The sequence below is a fragment of the Eptatretus burgeri genome, chromosome 18, assembly GCF_056783735.1.
Source record: "Eptatretus burgeri isolate ZD-2024b chromosome 18, Ebu_testis_v1, whole genome shotgun sequence".
NCBI classification, from domain to species: domain Eukaryota; kingdom Metazoa; phylum Chordata; class Myxini; order Myxiniformes; family Myxinidae; genus Eptatretus; species Eptatretus burgeri.
Genome location: NC_140978.1, coordinates 21,509,522 through 21,528,862, shown reverse-complemented (window position 1 = coordinate 21,528,862; position 19,341 = coordinate 21,509,522). Strand labels below are relative to the sequence as shown.

The window sequence follows — 19,341 nt, the reverse complement described above, 5'->3', positions numbered from 1 at the left end:
TTTACATAACGTGGGTATAGATGAGTGATTGTGTACATAACGTGGGTATAGATGAGTGATTGTGTACATAAGGTGGGTATAGATGGGTGATTGTGTCGATAGCGTGGGTATAGATGAGTGATTGTGCACATAACGTGGGTATAGATGAGTGATTGTGTACATAACGTGGGTATAGATGGGTGATTGTGTACATAACGGGGGTATAGATGGGTGATTGTTTACATCACTGAGGTATAGATGGGTAATTGTGCACATAATGTGGGTATAGATGGGTGATTGTGCACATAACGTGGGTATAGATGGGTGATTGTGTAGATAGCGTGGGTATAGATGAGTGATTGTGTACATAATGTGGGTATAGATCAGTGATTGTGTACATAAGGTGGGTATAGATGGGTGATTGTGTCGATAGCGTGGGTATAGATGAGTGATTGTACACATAACGTGGGTATAGATGGGTGATTGTGTACATAAGGTGAGTATAGATGGGTGATTGTGGAGATCGTGTGGGTATAGATGGGTGATTCTTTACATAACGTGGGTCTAGATGGGTGATTATTTACATAACAATGGTGTAGATGGGTGATTGTGTACATAACGTGGGTATAGATGGGTGATTGTGTACATAAGGTGGGTATAGATGGGTGATTGTGTAGATAGCGTGGGTATAGATGAGTGATTGTGTACATAATGTGGGTATAGATCAGTGATTGTGTACATAAGGTGGGTATAGATGGGTGATTGTGTCGATAGCGTGGGTATAGATGAGTGATTGTACACATAACGTGGGTATAGATGGGTGATTGTGTACATAAGGTGAGTATAGATGGGTGATTGTGGAGATCGTGTGGGTATATATGGGTGATTGTTTACATAACGTGGGTATATATGGGTGATTGTTTACATAACGTGGGTATATATGGGTGATTGTTTACATAACGTGGGTATAGATGGGTGATTGTGTACATAACGTGGGTATAGATGGGTGATTGTGTACATAATGTGGGTATAGATGGGTGATTGTGTACATAATGTGGGTATAGATGGGTGATTGTGTACATAATGTGGGTATAGATGGGTGATTGTGTACATAACGTGGGTGTAGGTCTTCGTGGGGTGCCACCAAAACTGATCGATCTGATGGCTGAACTCTACTCTGGTACTGAGAGTGCTGTGAAGTGTGGTGGTACCATCTCTGACTTATTTCCAGTTGTTACTGGAGTTCGTCAGGGGTGTGTGCTGGCCCCCATACTTTTCAGCACTTGTATGGACTGGATTTTAGGGAGGATGTCGGAGAGATCAAGCTGCGGTGCATCGTTTGGGAATGTCAAGATCTCGGACCTTGATTTTGCAGATGATGCAGTCATCTTTGCGGAGACTCTAGACATCCTTTTGGGGGCCCTCGAGGTGCTGAAAGAGGAGTCGGAGCCGCTGGGATTACGGGTTTCTTGGGTCAAAACTAAGATCCAGGCTTTCGGTGACATCTTGAATGCTGCTGTCCTGTCTGTGTCTGTTTGTGGTGAGGATGTTGAGGTCGTGGAGAGATTCACTTACCTTGGCAGTGATATTCATGTCTCTGCTGGCTGTGAGTCAGAGGTCAATAGATGTCTGGGTCGTGCCTGGGGAGTCATGGATTCACTGGATCATGGGGTGTGGCGCTGCCGGTACCTGTGCGGGAGGACGAAAGTCCGAGTCTTCAGGTCCTTGGTACTTCCAGTCTTGCTCTATGGATGCGAGACTTGGACTCTGACCAAGGATCTGAGACGGAGACTTAATTCCTTTGGTACCAGGTCTCTTCGGAGAATCCTTGGCTGTCGCTGGTCGGATTTTGTGTCCAACGAGCGGTTGCTGAAAGAGACTCGGATGAGATTTGTTCCCTGCATAGTCCGTGAGCGTCAGTTGCGGCTGTATGGACATGTGGCTCGTTTTCCTGACGCTGATCCTGCTCACCAGATTCTCTCAGCAAGGGAGTCTCATGAGTGGAGGAGGCCAGTGGGCCGACCACGTGCCTCGTGGTTGCAGCAGGTTGACCATCATCTCAAGGAGATGGGGATGGGCCTGGCATCTGCCTGGGGGATGGCCAGACGGAGGCCCCTGGAGTACCGGCGGAAAGTGGACGCAGCGACGCGCTGTTCTGGCACATGTTCCCATACCTGACCTGACCTGACCTGTGGGTGTAGATGGGTGATTGTGTACATAATTTGGGTATAGATGGGTGATTGTGTACATAAGGTGGGTATAGATGTGTGATTGTTTACATAACGTGGGTATAGATGGGTGATTGTGTAGATAGTGTGGGTATAGATGGGTGATTGTTTACATAACGTGGGTCTAGATGGGTGATTGTGTTCATAACGTGGGTATAGATGGGTGATTGTGTTCATAACGTGGGTATAGATGGGTGATTGTGTTCATAACGTGGGTATAGATGGGTGATCGTTTACATAACATGGATACAGATGGGTGATTGTTTACATAACGTGGATATAGATGAGTGATTGTGTACATCCCTTGGGTATAGATGGGTGATTGTGTACGTAATGTGGGTATAGAAAAGTGATTGTGTACATAATGTAGGTATAGATGGGTGATTGTGCATATAACGTGGGTATAGATGGGTGATTGTTTACATAACGTGGGTATAGATGGGTGATTGTTAACATAACGTGGGTCTAGATGGGTGATTATTTACATAACGTGGGTGTAGATGGGTGGTTGTGTTCATAACGTGGGTATTGATGGGTGATTGTTTACACAATGTGGGTATCGATGGGTGATTGTTTACATAACGTGGATATAGATGAGTGATTGTGTACATCACTTGGATATAGAGGAGTGATTGTGTACATAACGTGGGTATAGATTGGTGATTGTGTACATAATGTGAGTGTAGATGGGTGATTGTTTTCATAATGTGGATGGGCCATTCTCACAAAAAGGTCATATTTAGATTTGCATATTTTTCACAAATTTTTAACGCTATAATCATTTGAGATTACACCAAAATGTCAATATTAAGATGACAGGAAATAATATAACAGCCACAAAGTAAGAAACCTCATTTATTACCAAAAAACAAACTAACAATTCTATGATGGTAACCGTAAATATAAGTTATTACCATTACCAATGGTTTTCTGAAGAAAAAATCATTATTGTCACCAGTTAACTAATTCAACTTCACCTTGCATTATAATATTATAACATGAACACATCTACAAACGTTTGAAATGACAAACAAATGAACTGGACAACAAATATTTCTAATTGGTATTGATCATTTTAGTATTTCATCAATTCATTCGTTTATGGTTGAGGATGCTGTTGGCCTGCTCCCGATCAAGTTCAAATGGTGACAGGCCAGTGAATGTCACTTGTTGCATAATGAAGCGTCGATCTTCCTCCCCTTCTGTTATATCATCCCGCTTCGGCAAATCGAAAATGTATCGATCCCTATCGCCGCACGTTCCAGATACTTCAATCTCAGAGGATGCCTTGAAATCATTCTCCCAATATTAAAAAACTTTACGCATTCCTCGAGTGAACAATACAGGATAATATCCATGCAACACAAAATCTGCTTCCAAACTGTCGCCATCCTTGCCCAACGATTTCCAAATTACCCACTTACAATAATCATCTTTCGCATGAGCATCCAGGGTAGTCAAATCATCGATAGTGACATCATATCCTTCTACAAGGTGTTTGCGGAATAAAATATTTTTCCGCTCGCTTAAAGTTGCCTCGAAACGATCTCAAGGGCATGATTTTTGAGATGATAAATCCATGCACCCAACCTCAACCAGTTCTGCGGAATAACGCTGACAGAGATTACATGTACCAGAACAAAAACAAAATGATTTCTTATATAGAACATTCCTTGTTCTGTGGAAACCACTTGATTAATTTACAATGTCCTCTTCACAGTTTCGATATTATTCATTCTTTCTTCTATATCATCCATTCTCTTTTGATCAATAGCCGACATCTTCACATTTATATTCCGCCCCACATGGTCAAGTAGATCGTCAAGACTGGCAACTTGTCTTTCCCATATAAAACTAATTTATCCACATAGTTTTTCACCGCAGCACCTACACCATCTGCCGGGCCCTTTCCGTGACCAGCTTCTAAAAAATTCCATGACACGTGCTTGAATCCCATGATATAAGGAATGTTGGCCAACAGTTGAAAATTAGACTTATTCCGGTACTGGCTCGTTGGTCCGTCGGAGACAACGTGTAACATTTTGCACTCCATGTTTTCGCAGATCAGCGAGTATAGGTTCAAGATGAGCCCAGATACTCGGAGCTGTATGACGGGTGTCCAAACTTGCCATACGGTAACACCTCGTCTCGTTCCTTAATGTAACATGGCATGTATGGAGAGATATCTGCTGTTTAGAAGCTCCAAAATGCATCGACATCGTTTCCTCGCCCAACTTACAATCGTACTTTTCACTGAAATCGCACTGTACTACACATTCCGCATCCCCAGTCTCCTGTTTCAGCTTCCTCACCACACAGTACTGACTAATGATTCTGTATTGATGTTTCAGTAGTTCTTTGAATTCTTTCTCGAATTTCTTGCACAATTTCTCCTTTGTATCGCGATCATGTTCCTTCCTCTGTATTCTTGAACTGGTACTACCAACTGACACAAGTACGAATCCCCTTTGATAATAGCCTGCGTACTTTGTAATGAATGACCAAATATTGGGTCAGCATCAGTTATACATAGAAAACAACATGCGACATTTGTCGACTCTTCCGCTACATTTGATTGTTCTATGGAATATTCGATTGCTGCTCAACAAACCCTTTCATAGGTGAGAGAAATGGAAGTTAAAGGCTGATAAAATGATCATGCTATCACACCTTGCCTGTCTGAAAGTATCAGATTGTCATTACCGTTACCTGAGGTCATTGTCATTATTTTCAACGGGTAATGGTAATGACTCATGAAAAGTAACGGTAATGACAAACTTTTACTTTTTCTCGGACAACACTGCTCCAAATTTTACCAAAAAAACATGATGAAAGTCACTAAATATTAGCGCTTCATGATTATGAACACGCCTGGAATATGAACGAACCCCTTCCACATTATCTAAGGGTAACAGTAATGACCATTAATTTCCCTGACATAGAAAAAATTCAATATTTACCTCGTTTTATTCTTGATTCTTCAAATTCTTTGACCTTGTAAATTCTAAAATGGCGCCTTGAGAACTGGTCTCCTGACTCAAAGTACCCTATTGGCCACTCTATGAACAATTCTTCTTCATTCAACATCAGTAACGGTAATGACATTTTCAAAGTTAATTAAGGGACTGGCATCATTTCAATCGTTCTACTCCCTTTTCTGTGACAAATTATCCAGATTGTATTAAAACTATTGCCAATCATTCTTTTTCACTTCAATTCCCTGACAAAGTTCATTTAATGGAGTAATTACGAATTTTAGTACGATGACATGTCCTGGGACAGGTAATGGTAATGACATTTCATTTACAAAATTTACATTTATACAATATTGTGGCATCAAATTAGAAGAATAATATTTTTTCCATGTCATTTTCCAAATTTCCAATCATTCCGAGGCTTTCTGTGGCAGTTGGAGTGCATATATTAAAGATGTGTTTGCGGACATTTTTACAGCGCGTGCGCTGTATACAATTGCACTGAGTTTGAAATGTTTCCGGCTTCGTCTACCACATCTCCGGTGGGTCCGGTGCCCCCCCCCCCCACGTGCCTCAAGACAGCCAATGACGGCCGTCCGGTAGATGGCAGTGCGGAATTGGTAACCTCAACGGAATTGGCGACAATTGACGGAAATACCCGAGTATTTCAATGGAAATTTGTGAAACTAATGTGTTATGTATGTGAAAACGATTTAATTTATTGCTTGATGGAAAAAAATGAAGAAACGCTCCCCTCATGTATGAACGAACGAACGAAAGACGTCATTTCCATCCAACATAGCATTTCGCGCCAAACGCAGAAAGCTAAGTTCTTCTTATGCCATCATTCTCTTTGATATTAGCCATAAACAAGTGTTTCGTCATGCATTAGTAGTTGAAATTTACTTATAATCATTCTTTTGCGGCCTCCTGCCACGCTGTATCGAACGATTTCATTCCTTCTGTTATATATATATATATATATATATATATATATATATATATATATATATATATATATATATATATATATATATATATATATATATATATATATATGAGTGATTGTTTACATGACGTGGTTGTAGATGGGTAATTGTTTACATAATGTGGGTATCGATGGGTTATTGTTTACATAACCTGGGTATAGATGGGTAATTGTTTACATAATGTGGGTATAGATGGGTGATTGTTTACATAACCTGGGTATAGATTTGTGATTGTTTACATAAGATGAGTATAGATGGGTGATTGACATAATGTTGGTATCGATGGGTGATTGTGTACATAACATAGGTATCGATGGGTGATTGTTTACATAAGTTGGGTATAGATGGGTGATTGTGATTTCCGTGAGAGGGTATCATTTTTCGTGAATGTCCTGTGATGGTTGTTGATTACTCACTTACCAAATGCCCTCATTTTACCCTCCCCACTCCCCAAAATAATAAAATTAATTTCTATTGTCTTTGTCTTCTACCGCCTCCTTTCTGGTCTTGCACGCTCTGCCCTTTCCATGCTTTATCCCCCCCCTCCCCCAGGTTTCTGCAGGGCTCACTTGCTGTCCACCAGCGATCTTCTGTCCACCAGCGAACTCCCACAATGCAGAACCACTGCTCACCTTCACGCTTTCGTTCCTCCTTTTCGTTTTTTTTTTTTTTCCCCACCTGTGGAACCATCTTTCTCTGCAATCTCATTCTTCCCTCCAAGTCTTCAAGGCAGCTATTCACCACCATTTCGGATCACCCCCATTTAAAACCATGATCTCTTTGACCCCCATCAACCCTCGCCAAACTCACTCTTTCCAATTTTCCAGTTTTTCCTTCCTGAGAGTTTACTCCCCTATCCATATTGTTCACCCCATGTGTCCTCACTTCATTCTTCCACACATCCCTTCTTTCTCCAGTTCCCTCTTTCTGCTGTTTATTATGTTCTGTTCCATCCTGATCCATTCGATGTTCTCGTTCCTCCACGTGCCTCAACAATGTCCACAAAAAAACCATGATGAAGTATCTGTTCCTGTCCCACTGTTCTCCTCAACTCCCTTCCCCCAGTGAAATAAGTAAATACAGTGATAGTTCATTTTCCTGTGTTGTTGATAGGTAGAAGGCATGATGGGCCAAATGACCTGTGTCCAAGTTCCTTGTATTATTAAATCAAAGGATATTTTGGAATAAAATTGTTCTTGGAAGATTATTGGATATTTTGGTGGCCTGCAGAGTTGTTCATGTCCTGCTCTTGTCGTTTTTCCCATAATATAAGACTATCTTCTGGTTGTCATTTTACCTCCCTGGCTTTCAGGTACCAAGTGTGCTTCCTTGCCTCGACAGCAGTCTCTGACACTCCCAAGTGCAAATCCCCCAGCTCCAATGCCCCACCGTCACCTCCTGCCACTGGTAGCACGTTTTGCGGATCAGAACACAAGTGGGGCGCCTTCGCGGGACAGAGACGCTGTGCGTCTCTCTCGCTTCCATGACCTCCTTACATCCCCGAATATGGATCTTGGTAAGAATACCATCCTCAGTAGTAGCGTTTCATTGCTCAATGTGCAGCTCGCCAAAATATCAACTTTCTCACCAAGTTGCTCATTGTGCAAAATGTTCTTCACTTGATTTGCACGATTTTAATTAATATTTATGTTTCGCACGCTTGTTGGTTATGGCTAAATTAGTGGTTATATCTTGTATGCAGATGAATTGCGGAAGTGTAGCTGGTCAGGCATCCCTAAGGCAGTTCGCCCAATCACATGGCGCCTTCTTTCGGTACGTGCTACATTTCATTTCGTCATCTTTCACTCCTGTTTCTTCTTGTTTTTTTCTAAAATGCCACTGCTCTGTGACACACATCTACAACAACATGGAGATGCAAGGGACTTGGACACAAGAGGAGGCCATTTGGCCTCTCATGCCTACTCGTTATCAACACTGTGTGCGTGTGCATGTGACAACAGTGTGGCAGGCACAGGGACATCACTAGGGTGTTACACACACACACACACACACACACACACACACACACACACACACACACACACACACACACACACACACACACACACACACACACACACACACACACACACACACACACACTGTTTAATTACATGTTTTTGGGAGGAGGAGAGAGTGAATGGGGTGTTGGCGGGTCAGTAATGAACAAACACAGCAGTTTCACCTTTTGAGGAGGCCCTCTCGCAGCCATCACAATCATTTCACATAATTTTGCTCTGCTGCCCCTTGTTGACAATGTAAACTTCAATCAATATTATAATCTGTGCCTCTAACCGAGGACTTCTGACAAAGATCATGATACTCTTCAACATTGACCCAGGGGCCTATTCATGTCTCAGAGCCAAAAACACAAACTCTACTCATTGAACCTGCTTTACACTTTCTTCCCATGACCAACTTGTTTACACTTGCAAATCAGGGTTACCTGCCAGCAAACATGGAGCGACGTGAACCAACATTGCATCACAAGCGGCAGGAATACTTTGCCTTTGTGGACCAGTACTACGGCTCGCGGAATGATGACCACCACCAGGACACCTACCGTCAGGTACATGGCTCGAGCAATTAAAATCACCATCAAGATGTATCGTATGTTATGATAAAATGTAGCATTTGTAATGGGAAGTTTTTATGCTCAATGACTGAGGATGTCGTTTCTTTCTTTTTTTCTTTAAAAAAAAAAAATTCAGAAAATGAGTTTTCATGAACCGTGCCCGTTATGTCCACAGATTCATATTGACATTCCACGAACAAATCCACTCATACCTCTGTTTCAGCAGCCAGCAGTGCAGGAGGTGAGATCTTCAGCCTTTACTTTTGTACACCTTCCCCTCTCCCTCTTCCTCTTCCTCTTCCTCTTCCTCTTCCTCTTCCTCTTCCTCTTCCTCTTCCTCTTCCTCTTCCTCTTCCACACCATGTCCTTTCACTATGTGGTTTATTTTCAGTGTGAAGTACACAAGACTAACTTTCCTTTGTTCATTAGCCTGTACCCCCCCCCCCCCGAACAACGGGAGGTGTGTGCGCGTGCGTGCGTCCAGACCATAACTTTTTTATTTTTTTTTACCTTTTGATCATCAAATTTTCAACATGCCTTTATTTTGAGAGCATGAAGTGAATCATTAAAATGGGTCCAATGTGAAAGGGCAAAGTCATAGTCATTATAAATAGCCCTGATTGGCCACACCACAGGGCGTCGAGCTCGAGAGCCCTGTTCTTTTCATAGCTTCAGTGATTATTTATTTACTTACCATTGAGCTTCATTCGGTGTGTCGGTCTTTTGAGCCATAGAATTCTAACCAATTGAGCTTTTGTCAGCAAGTCTTCAACAAACCTTTATTATGAGAATATAGAAAACACAAATGAATAAAATGTACAAGTTATTTTATTTATTTAAACAGTCGTTTTCGTCAAGTTTAATTTAAGTACAAAGCTGACATGGACGGGCTTTGCATTTTGAGGTGCTTTCTAGCTGTGCTTTGTGTTGCTTGACAAAGTAAACCATTTCTGAAAAAAACACAGTGAACATCAAGCAAACACTTACCAGCAACACCATCATGATCGCCCACTTAAGAACGAAGCTTGCCGTGCTTCATTGTGTGAGGTTTGTTCTTTTGGAAAGTAGCAAATACCACCCGTCACTTCGCTGGCGGATATTAAAGGGGTGGGGGAGAAAAAGAGGGGAGAGAGTGAGGAGGAGGGAAAGGAGAGAAGATGGGTGTGGGAGAGAGGAGGGAGGAAGGGAAAGTGAAAAGGGGTGGGCAAAGGCAGCCTGCGGTGGGAGGAAGGGAAGGCAGACATGCGGTGGAATGTTAAATACGATTCATAATGTCTCATCAAATTGATTCTGCATTGAATAACAGTGAAGATGGAAACAAAATAATGTCTGAAATCCATTTCGGCTGGTCATGCGATTAAAAACCGTCCGGAGACAATCACCACCCGGATACGTCAATAAACCCATGCACCCAGAAACGTCCAAGCAGTGTCCAAATTGGACAAATGAACACTTTCTTTTTTCCGCAGTTAGAACTGTTGCTAAGTTCAATTCTGGAGCTTAAATTTTTTATTTCAGCTCGGTTTACGAGATTCTTGAGGTTAGGGCATGTGCAGAAATTAAATAAAGCCACGAATGCTTGCATCTTCATGCGTTTATAAGCATTCCAATCTTCTTCTTCTTTCGGCTGCTCCCGTTAGGGGTCGCCACAGCGGATCATCCGTTATGATCCGCATCATGATTTGGCACAGGTTTTACGCCAGATGCCCTTCCTGACGCAACCCTGGTCGCCTCTTACGACACAGGGATATGGTACACCTATTCTAACCGGAGCATACACTGGGCCCAGTACACTGGTACTCACTCCGCTGACCTCGGAAGGATGACAGGCTGAGTCAACCTCCTGGTGTGTATTAATTCAAGCGGCCAACGGGGCTTGAACTCAGGATCTTTTGGATCCCAAGCCGCTACCCTAACCACTACGCCAACACCAGGCTTGTAAGCATTCCAATCTATCCAGCGATTAGTAGGTTAGTTTATTAGTAGATTACTAGGACTGATAAAGGATGTCATTAAATAAGGCCATTAATTATCTTCAAAAGGGGTGATTTATTTAATCCAAACAACTAATTTTCACTCATGTACTTTCTTGGAGTTCCCTTGGTATGCATGCAAAGTTTCAGGCTGCTCGAGTTTCATGGTTTCAGACTTGTGGAGGACACACACACACACACACACACACACACACACACACACACACACACACACACACACACACACACACACACAGACACACACACACACACACACACACGCACACACACACACACACACACACACACACACACACACACACACACACACACACAGTCATTTATTCTTATAGATAGCAAAATTACCCGTTCCCGGTTACGGGAAAAGTTAAAGTTAATCTTTCAATTTCTTATTTCATGAATTTTAAAAAGGTTTGTTTTGTTCCAACTCAAAAATCCAGCTTTTTAGGACATTTCTACCGAGATGACCTAATAAAGCCGGGCCAAATGTCCGTCCGTACGTCCGTCAACAATTTTTCTTTCCGATCTTGATGAAACTTGGTATGTGGGTAGAGGTCGATGAGTGTTGCACAACGATATAACTTTTGTCCGGTTTCAAGGTTAGGGTCAAGGTCACATAAGTTATAAAAATCGCCATTTTCAAAACGTATCTTGTCTGCCATTCTACAAGATATTCGGCAACTGTTTATTGATTATGATAGTAAAAAATATTATCTTGTATCTAACCGGACAGATTTTTGAATTTCCTTCCCGTTTGATCGTCACGTGATCTGGAAGATGGCCAAAAACGCCGATGCGATTTGCAAAGAAGGAAGGAAGGAGAAATGAAATAGAAATATAAAACATTTTTAGCCTTTTATATTTATACATTTTCCGCCGAAGGTGCAAAAATTTCAAAACCCGAAATGTAAACGTCGGCATTTATTTTCAAAATATAATTTTGTGCGCGCGCGCCAAAATGCCGAGTCATCTTTAACCAAACTGCGCAGTTCGAGCTTCACAGTAGAACTGCGTAGTAGTCTTCGGTCATAACTGAACATTGAGAACTTGTGGTATTATAGAGATGACCGTCACCCCCACACGGGGGTAATTTTTCAATTTGAGACTAATTGGTCATCCTGTTTGCCAAATTTGATATCGTGGTCACTTTGGTCTCAATTTGTGACCTCCAAAGGGGCTGCTGCGGGCACGTAGCCCATGTTACTTTTCTCCAAATGTTTTATCTTTACCCCAATAATGGAGTTTGTCGCTTTAAAGATATGGCCGTGCATGACAGGTACAGGCAGACACAGGCACAGGCACAGGCACAGGCACAGGCACAGGCACAGGCACAGGCACAGGCACAGGCACAGGCACAGGCACAAGCATTGGCACTGCACACTGTTTACATGCAATGCCAATGCTGGGCTACTGAATTGAACTTTAGGAACTGAACAATTAGTATCAAATGTTCTATGTAATTATTGTGAAGTAACCAATATTGATTATGCCTGGCAAGATAACCTAGCAGCGTGTGCACTCACCTCTGAGCTGTCTAGCCTGGGTTTGAATCTTGGCCCAGCCATAAACTGCCACCTTGTGGGTGTTTTGCAGGCAGGGCCCCAATGAGTATGTCATCCCTCAAATAGATGTTAAGTTAAGTATGTTGGATGACCCATCTCCCAGCATTATTTGGTGGACGTTGAAGATCCTACAGTGTCCTGGACGAAGAGTAGACGAGTTATCGCCAGCATCCTTACCACAGTCCCTCCGGACTTCCACCCCAATGCTTCATCCTCCCACCCTAGTCCCTCCGGTCTCCCACCCCCATCCCTACCCCCTCCCACCACAGTCCCTCTGGACACCCACCCCTACCCCTTCCCCCTCCCACCACAGTCCCTCCAGACTCCCACCTCACCCCTTCCTCCTCCCACCACAGTCCCTCTGGACTCCAACCCCTTCCCCTTCCCCTGCCTCCTCTCACCCCAACTCTTCCCCTTCCCCTGCCTCCTCTCACCCCAACTCTTCCCCTTCCCCTCCCTCCATTAGTTAACCTCCGCCATCGAAGATGGACGGAGGTTACTGTTTTCACCCCTGTCTGTTTGTTTGTTTGTTTGTGAACAGTATTACGGAAAAAACTCCTCGACAGATTTCTACGAAACTTGGTGAGGGGGATTAGGTATGGTCCAAGGATCATGCCATTAGATTTTGGACCTGGTCCAAAGTTCAACATGGCAGCCATTTTGAAAAACTATTTGAATTTTTGTTTTTGCATTTCTACATGTTTTAAGTGATTTCCAACCCCTCCCCCCCCCCAAAAAAAAAAATTGTTAGAGAAAAAAAACCAGAAAATTTTGCAACTTTTTTTTCAAAAAAATTTCGATTTTATTTTTTTGGCATTTCTACATGCGCGTCGATCTAGTTTAGTTTATTCAATCGTGGTTCAGTAGAGTGTGATCCTTTTTGGCCATTTGGAAAAAATATTTGATTTTTTTTTTGTTAGGGTTTTTGTTGCATTTCTACATGTTTTAAGTGATTTCCAACCAAAAAAAAAAATTGTAAGAGAAAAAAAAAAGAAAAAAAAAACTTAGAAAATTTTACAACTTTTTTTTCAACAAAATTTCGATTTTTTTTTTTGCATTTCTACATGTTATAAGTGATTTCCAACAAAAAAAACATGCCAAAATTATAATTGCGGCTGATTTTGGAACTTCAGGTGGATATACCCACGTAAAATCAATTTCTGTCTCAAGGAATCTAGTGATGACGAATGAATTGAGTATGTAAAAGGGAAAGTTGCAAACTATAACTCTGTGAGCACTGTTGACGTCAAATTGAATGAATACGATATCAGGTTCACTTGAGTGACCTAGCAGTATTGGCGGCGGAGGTTTTGCACTCTACCGAGTGCTCCCCCTCTAGTTACCAAGTGTAATTGCTTGTGTTCAGTTTCACGTTTATTGTGGAGAACTCGCCAAGTGGCTTAAGCACTCAAGCAAGCACTCCATTCAAAACCGTTGATAAGGAACGGCTGGCTTGGCAATTGCTAGCCAGCGACTTGGTAACTGAAAACACCCCTGGACATCTCGACAAAATACTGACAGAAGTACAATTTTTGAATTGACGATGTCAAATATTAATCATGACTTATTGTTGCAATGAAAACGTACCTTGTTCAGTTTCAACACATTTTTTAGTTTTTATCATGTACATAAACTCAATGGTGGTGTTGAGTATACAAAAGTGGCCATGCACAAATAAATATCTCTCAGCAATTTCCCCAGTGGCCTCCCGACTAATTAGTTACATATGCTGGGAAATCACAACGAATCCGATGTTAATGTTTATTTCACTTCACATAGCATGTGTATTACATATCCATCAGCTTGTTTATAAGTTTTTTAATGTCTGGTGAAAACCAAAAGTATTTTGAATGAAAGACTACGATTTTTCTTTCCTGTGCATAATATGGGATTTAGCGTACCTTCATTGGGCGGTGGATATTAGACCGCTGCCGCGATCATTGCACACAACACATGCATTACCTCGTTTGAGTTGTAATTTTTTTTTTTTTTTTTTTTTTTTTTTTTTTTGTATACCTTGGTCGAGGCTCGTATGAGAGCTAACACACAACTCACAGCAAGGAGGCATGAGACAAGAGGGGCGGGAGTGGAAGGGACAAAACATTGGGGAACAGACACAGGTGAACTGTGGAAGGGAGAGGGATGGGGATGGGACGGGGAACATGGCGAGGAGAAGATGGACATTACAGGGACTTTCAGGAAGGAAAGCAGGAGAATTGAAGGAAGTGTGCTTGGGTGGATTATCGGGGTAGAAAAGATCGAGGATTTGGATGGGGGAAGATAAGAGGTGGTGGTGAACAGATGTTTTGAAAGCCTGGAGGGAAGAATGGGAAAGAATAGAGTGAGGAAGTTTATTCCAAAGGTGGGAAAAAGAGGAATGAAAGAGTGAAGATGAGCAGTGATTCGTGATTTTGGTAGTTTTACCAGAAGGGGGTTGTTGGCGGACCTTGAGCGCCCTGTGGAAATGTGGTGGGGACAAATCGCAGAGAGAGTAGGGGGGCAAGGCTGGAGAGGAGTCGGTAGAAGACAGAAAGACCACCGACCAACCTGCGGTGATTGAGTGAGAGGCCCAAAGACTCAGCTTCATTGCGGGAGATGCCAATGATCTTAAAAGCCCTGGTTTCGACAGCGTGAAGTCGAGAAAGGTGGGAGGCAGGAGCACCAGCCCAGAGGGGAGAGCAGTACTCCATCAGGCTACGGACAAAAGCTTTGTAAGTGGTCAGGAGCTCAAGAGGGCCGAGGAAGGACTTTGCACGACGGAGGATTCCCAGTCGGCGACTGGCTTTTGAGGCAAGGTTGGAAATGTGACTTTCCCAGGAAAGGTCATGGCAGATAGTGAGACCCAGAAGCTTGAAAGAAAGACTTCTTCCAGAGGATTGTTGAGAAAGTGGATGGGGGGGTTTTCTAAACGGTCCTTTCGAAGAGACATAGTGAGAGTGTGAGATTTGTCTGGATTGAAAGACATGTTCCACGTGTTGGACCAGTTTGTGATTTTATCCAGATCTGCAGTGAGCGAAGAAGCTGCTGCTTGCCGGTCTGAGGGATGACAGATGGTACGGCAGAGGGTGGAGTCGTCGGCAAAGAGAAATAGAGGATTTTCCAGAGAGTCCGAGAGATCATTGATGAAAACCAGAAAAAGAACAGGGCCCAGAACGCTACCTTGAGGAACTCCAGCCTGCACAGGAAGAGGGGATGAAAGAACTCCATTTAGGGCCACACGTTGACTGCGACAGGAGAGGAAGTCTGCGAGCCATGAGTGGAGATGGCCTTGAATACCATGGGAAGAGAGTTTGGTGAGTAGGGCAGGGTGCCAGACTGTGTCAAAAGCACGTGATATGTCCAGGGATACGGCTCGGATTTCCTGTCTGGCATTGAGGACCTCCATCCATTGATGGGAGAGCAGTAGCAGCATATCTAGGGTAGAGTGACCTGGTCTGAAACCAAATTGATGATTGGAAATCAAGCCATTGGAGAAGAGGAAGGATTTCATGTCTGAAGCAATGATGGATTCCATAACCTTGCTGATGATTGGGAGAAGGCTGATTGGTCTATAAATCAAACTGTACGTCTGTTTCCTCAAAACAGCACCTTTATTTTATGATAGAAGACGCGTTGTTGAGTCTTCAAATGTACATGAGGCCAGCGTGACCACTCCTCATTTTCATAAATGCCAAGGTGAGCCAATGAAAAAACTCAAGAATTCACAAGGTTTCAGAAAAGCGATGATAATAGAAAACCTATACGCCAAGAAAACCTATAGAAAACCAAGACACCAAGGTGAATAACGAATAGCCAAGATCTTGTGAAAAAGCCAAGGAGTGGTCACACTGCATGAGGGTATAGAGGGGTCACACTGCATGAGGGTATAAAGAGCAAACAGCTCTTTGCAGTATATAAGTTATTTATTGGGTATGATAAAATAAATACTTATCTGAAACCGAATAACCTTTCAATACTGGACTTTGCCGTTATGATCCACCACCCTTGCTGTATATATTTTATGTTACAATGATGTCATCACTCACGTGGTTTGGTAGCCACCATATTGGTTTCACGGAAAATAAGTAAAAATATTTATTTCGGAAACCGCTTTCGCAATTGATTCAAAACTTTGCAGTTGTGATACTTGCTCCTTGTAATGTGATGTGATTCATATGGATGCAATAAGCCATTGTGGAGAAAAGTTTCGGTTTTCACTGAAAAGTCGCTGCAGGCTGAAAACGTATGAAAGTTTCGGTTTTCAAACAAACACGGCTGCCAAACCAAGTGACCTATGGCATTGGAAATTTGGACTCTGCCCATGATTATGTAGCGAATCACGTGTGTGAAGTTTCGTTTTGATCGGATAAGGTTAGTTTTTCTATCCAATATGGCTGCCACACGATATGACCTATGATGTCATCATTTTCACGTATGTAGCAATGGTGTTCGATGATATTTGGAAAAATTTTGCTTCGATCGGATAGGTGGTTCCAGAGAAAACATTATGTAATATTTTTATTTCAATCCAATATGGCAACCGAGCCACGTGACCTATCAATTATTCTTTATCACCCTAGTATCCCCAACTCATGGGGAACATGTCTGTGAAGTTTCCCCTCAATCTGTCCAGCTGTTCGGGAGAAGATTTTTGAAGGTTTTGGGGAAAATCCAAGATGGCTGCTAGACCATGTGACCGATGACATCATAGTTATCAAACTTTTTTCAGCATGGCCAGTCAATCATTTGTGTGCAGTTTCACTTCAATCGCAAAGGAAGGGGTTCTGGAGAATAATGTTTCCTTTTTTGTTTGAAAAAAACAATCTGGCTGCCAAACCACGTGACTGATGACGTCATAAATGTAAGCGTTTCTTCGGTATTGGGGCACAGATTTTATTTGTGAAGTTTCAGATGTGAAGGGAATGAACCAGGGGACAAATACAAAACTTTATTACATATTGTTGCGAATTCGTGCCCGCCGGCGTGCGGACGGCCGCGTCACTCGAATCGCGACCGCATCGCCCACCGGACGGACAATTCAGTCGTGACCCTCCGGGAACTATCGCCCGGAGCCGGTCATCGGTGGGCCTTTCGACCTCACCACAATCGTGCCAATCGGCCACCCACGTAGGATAGGGTTGTTCGCCAAACTCGACCTACCTAAGTACCCACGCGGATGGAAAACCGGGCGATCGTACCTCGCCGCAGGTCGACTCCGGACACGAACCACTTAAGCGGTCCGTTCCGTGCTACAGTGATAACCGAGCGGTGTTCTCAACGGTTCCGATTAATTACCGGGCATATTAAGCCCACTACGAACCCTTTATGTGAAGCAGGATGGAGGGTCAATAAAGAAAAGACGAAGCGAAACGGGAAAACAGTTCACACAAAGCACATTTATTTCCCGGCACACTGAAAGCACACATATACAGCCAAACAGTCAAAATGCACATATAGCAACCAAAACAAAAGCAACAATGACGCAGAGTTACTACCGACTACGCGCACACACGGCAACACTTATACAGTTCTACTTTACAGACGGTGCCAACACACATTTACTCAAAAGCAAAGGAAAGAAGCCACCCTCATAGACAAGGGGGCAGACAAGCCTGTAGGCCAATTGTGCACGTGACCTGGAGGAGCGGCCAGGCCCGTAAGACCGGGGGTGGGGGGGTCCTACCCGCGTTCTCGTGACTCGTTGGCGGACGAGCCGCAAATGTAGCTGCGTGGCTGTGCCCCGACTCCGTGCTCCTTGACGGGTTTCGTTGGCACGACGTTTGGAGTGGGGTGGGAACGGGGCCCCCTTTTTGCACTATCTCAGCACGGGGGGAAACAGGAGGGGGTTGCTGATGCTCGGGAAAGGAGGATGGCTGGCTGGCTTGGGTCCCGCGACGAGCGATCCCACACCGCGACCTCGTCGCCGACCGCCGTCCTTCTCGCCTCGGACCCGAGCTCCTTTGCCTCTTCCCGCAACTCTTCTCGGCCGACTCCAGAACCCAACTCGAAGACACACCGATCACTTCGCCACCCGACTCGACTCACTCTGCCTCCTCTCTACCCGACTCGACTGACTCTCCACCCGACTCGACTCTCTGCCACACCTATGACTTGACTCACTCTGCCCTGATTCGCCTTCCGCTCGCCGTTTTATAGGCCGACAGAAGCCGTTAATGTGCAAATATCCGGATCAGGATGACCTCGGGGGCGGAGCCACGCTCGCCCATTGGTCGGAGGAAAGGGGGCGTGAATCTCCCCTGATCCTAGAATTTGCATATATCGATTTCACACAGACTCGCCTGGAGGCGGGGCCAAGCCGCTCCGCGCTTGCGAATTGGACGGAAGGGAAGTGGGCGTGTAGCGTTTGTGATCGGAATTTTCCTCGGAAAGGCCGCTATTTGCGCTCGCGGCTCGGTGCGTATCGTTGAACGGGCCCAAGACAGCCCGACGCTCAGTGTTCACAGGTGGTGCGGGAATGGCCATAGAAGGAGAGAGGTGAGGGTGGTGGAGGGTTTTCGGTGGTGGTTTGATGGTTATGGTGCCGTTTGGGAATGACTGATGCGATGTTTGCAGGATTGAGTTGTGAAGGTAAAGGTTGGTGTTGTTGTTGTTGTTGTTGTCTGAGGGTTGGAGCGTGGTTGTAGTTGGTAACGATGGCTGGCGTGGTGGTTAAGGTGGTTGTTGTGTGATGGCGGTTGAGACGTGGTTGGTTCAAAATAAAGATAGAACAGAAAAACGGCTATCTCAAAGCGTCGCAGCCCGAATGAATCACATAAATACCCTCCAGACAACGGGTTTGGGCTAACTACACATGTACTTAAGAGATATCTCACCTATGGGTCCTGAATGGTGGTTTGCGAATTTCCACATCCGTAAAAATATTTAATGCGTCTCCCAAAATTGATTGCATATGCAGTTTCATTACCTCTGCCACCAAAGGTATATGGAGGTTATGTTTTCACTTGCTGTCTGTCTGTGTCTGAGCAGGATATCTCAAAAAGTTATGGATGGATTTGGACGAAACTTGGTGTTAGGGTTGGGTGTGTGACAAGGACAAGTT

At 43.7% G+C, this 19,341-nt stretch overlaps 1 protein-coding gene across 2 annotated transcripts in view; it reads left to right on the top strand.

Annotated features, from left to right (window-relative positions):
• TBC1D22B (TBC1 domain family member 22B) overlaps positions 1-19,341 on the top strand; it is a 59,367-nt gene that overhangs the window by 9,054 nt on the left and 30,972 nt on the right. For both annotated transcript variants that reach the window (XM_085863525.1, XM_085863524.1), the window contains 4 exons: positions 7,484-7,687; positions 7,874-7,944; positions 8,612-8,740; positions 8,922-8,987. In XM_085863525.1, coding sequence (XP_085719651.1) covers positions 7,484-7,687; positions 7,874-7,944; positions 8,612-8,740; positions 8,922-8,987 — 470 coding nt within the window. The remainder of the gene's footprint in view (positions 1-7,483; positions 7,688-7,873; positions 7,945-8,611; positions 8,741-8,921; positions 8,988-19,341) is intronic.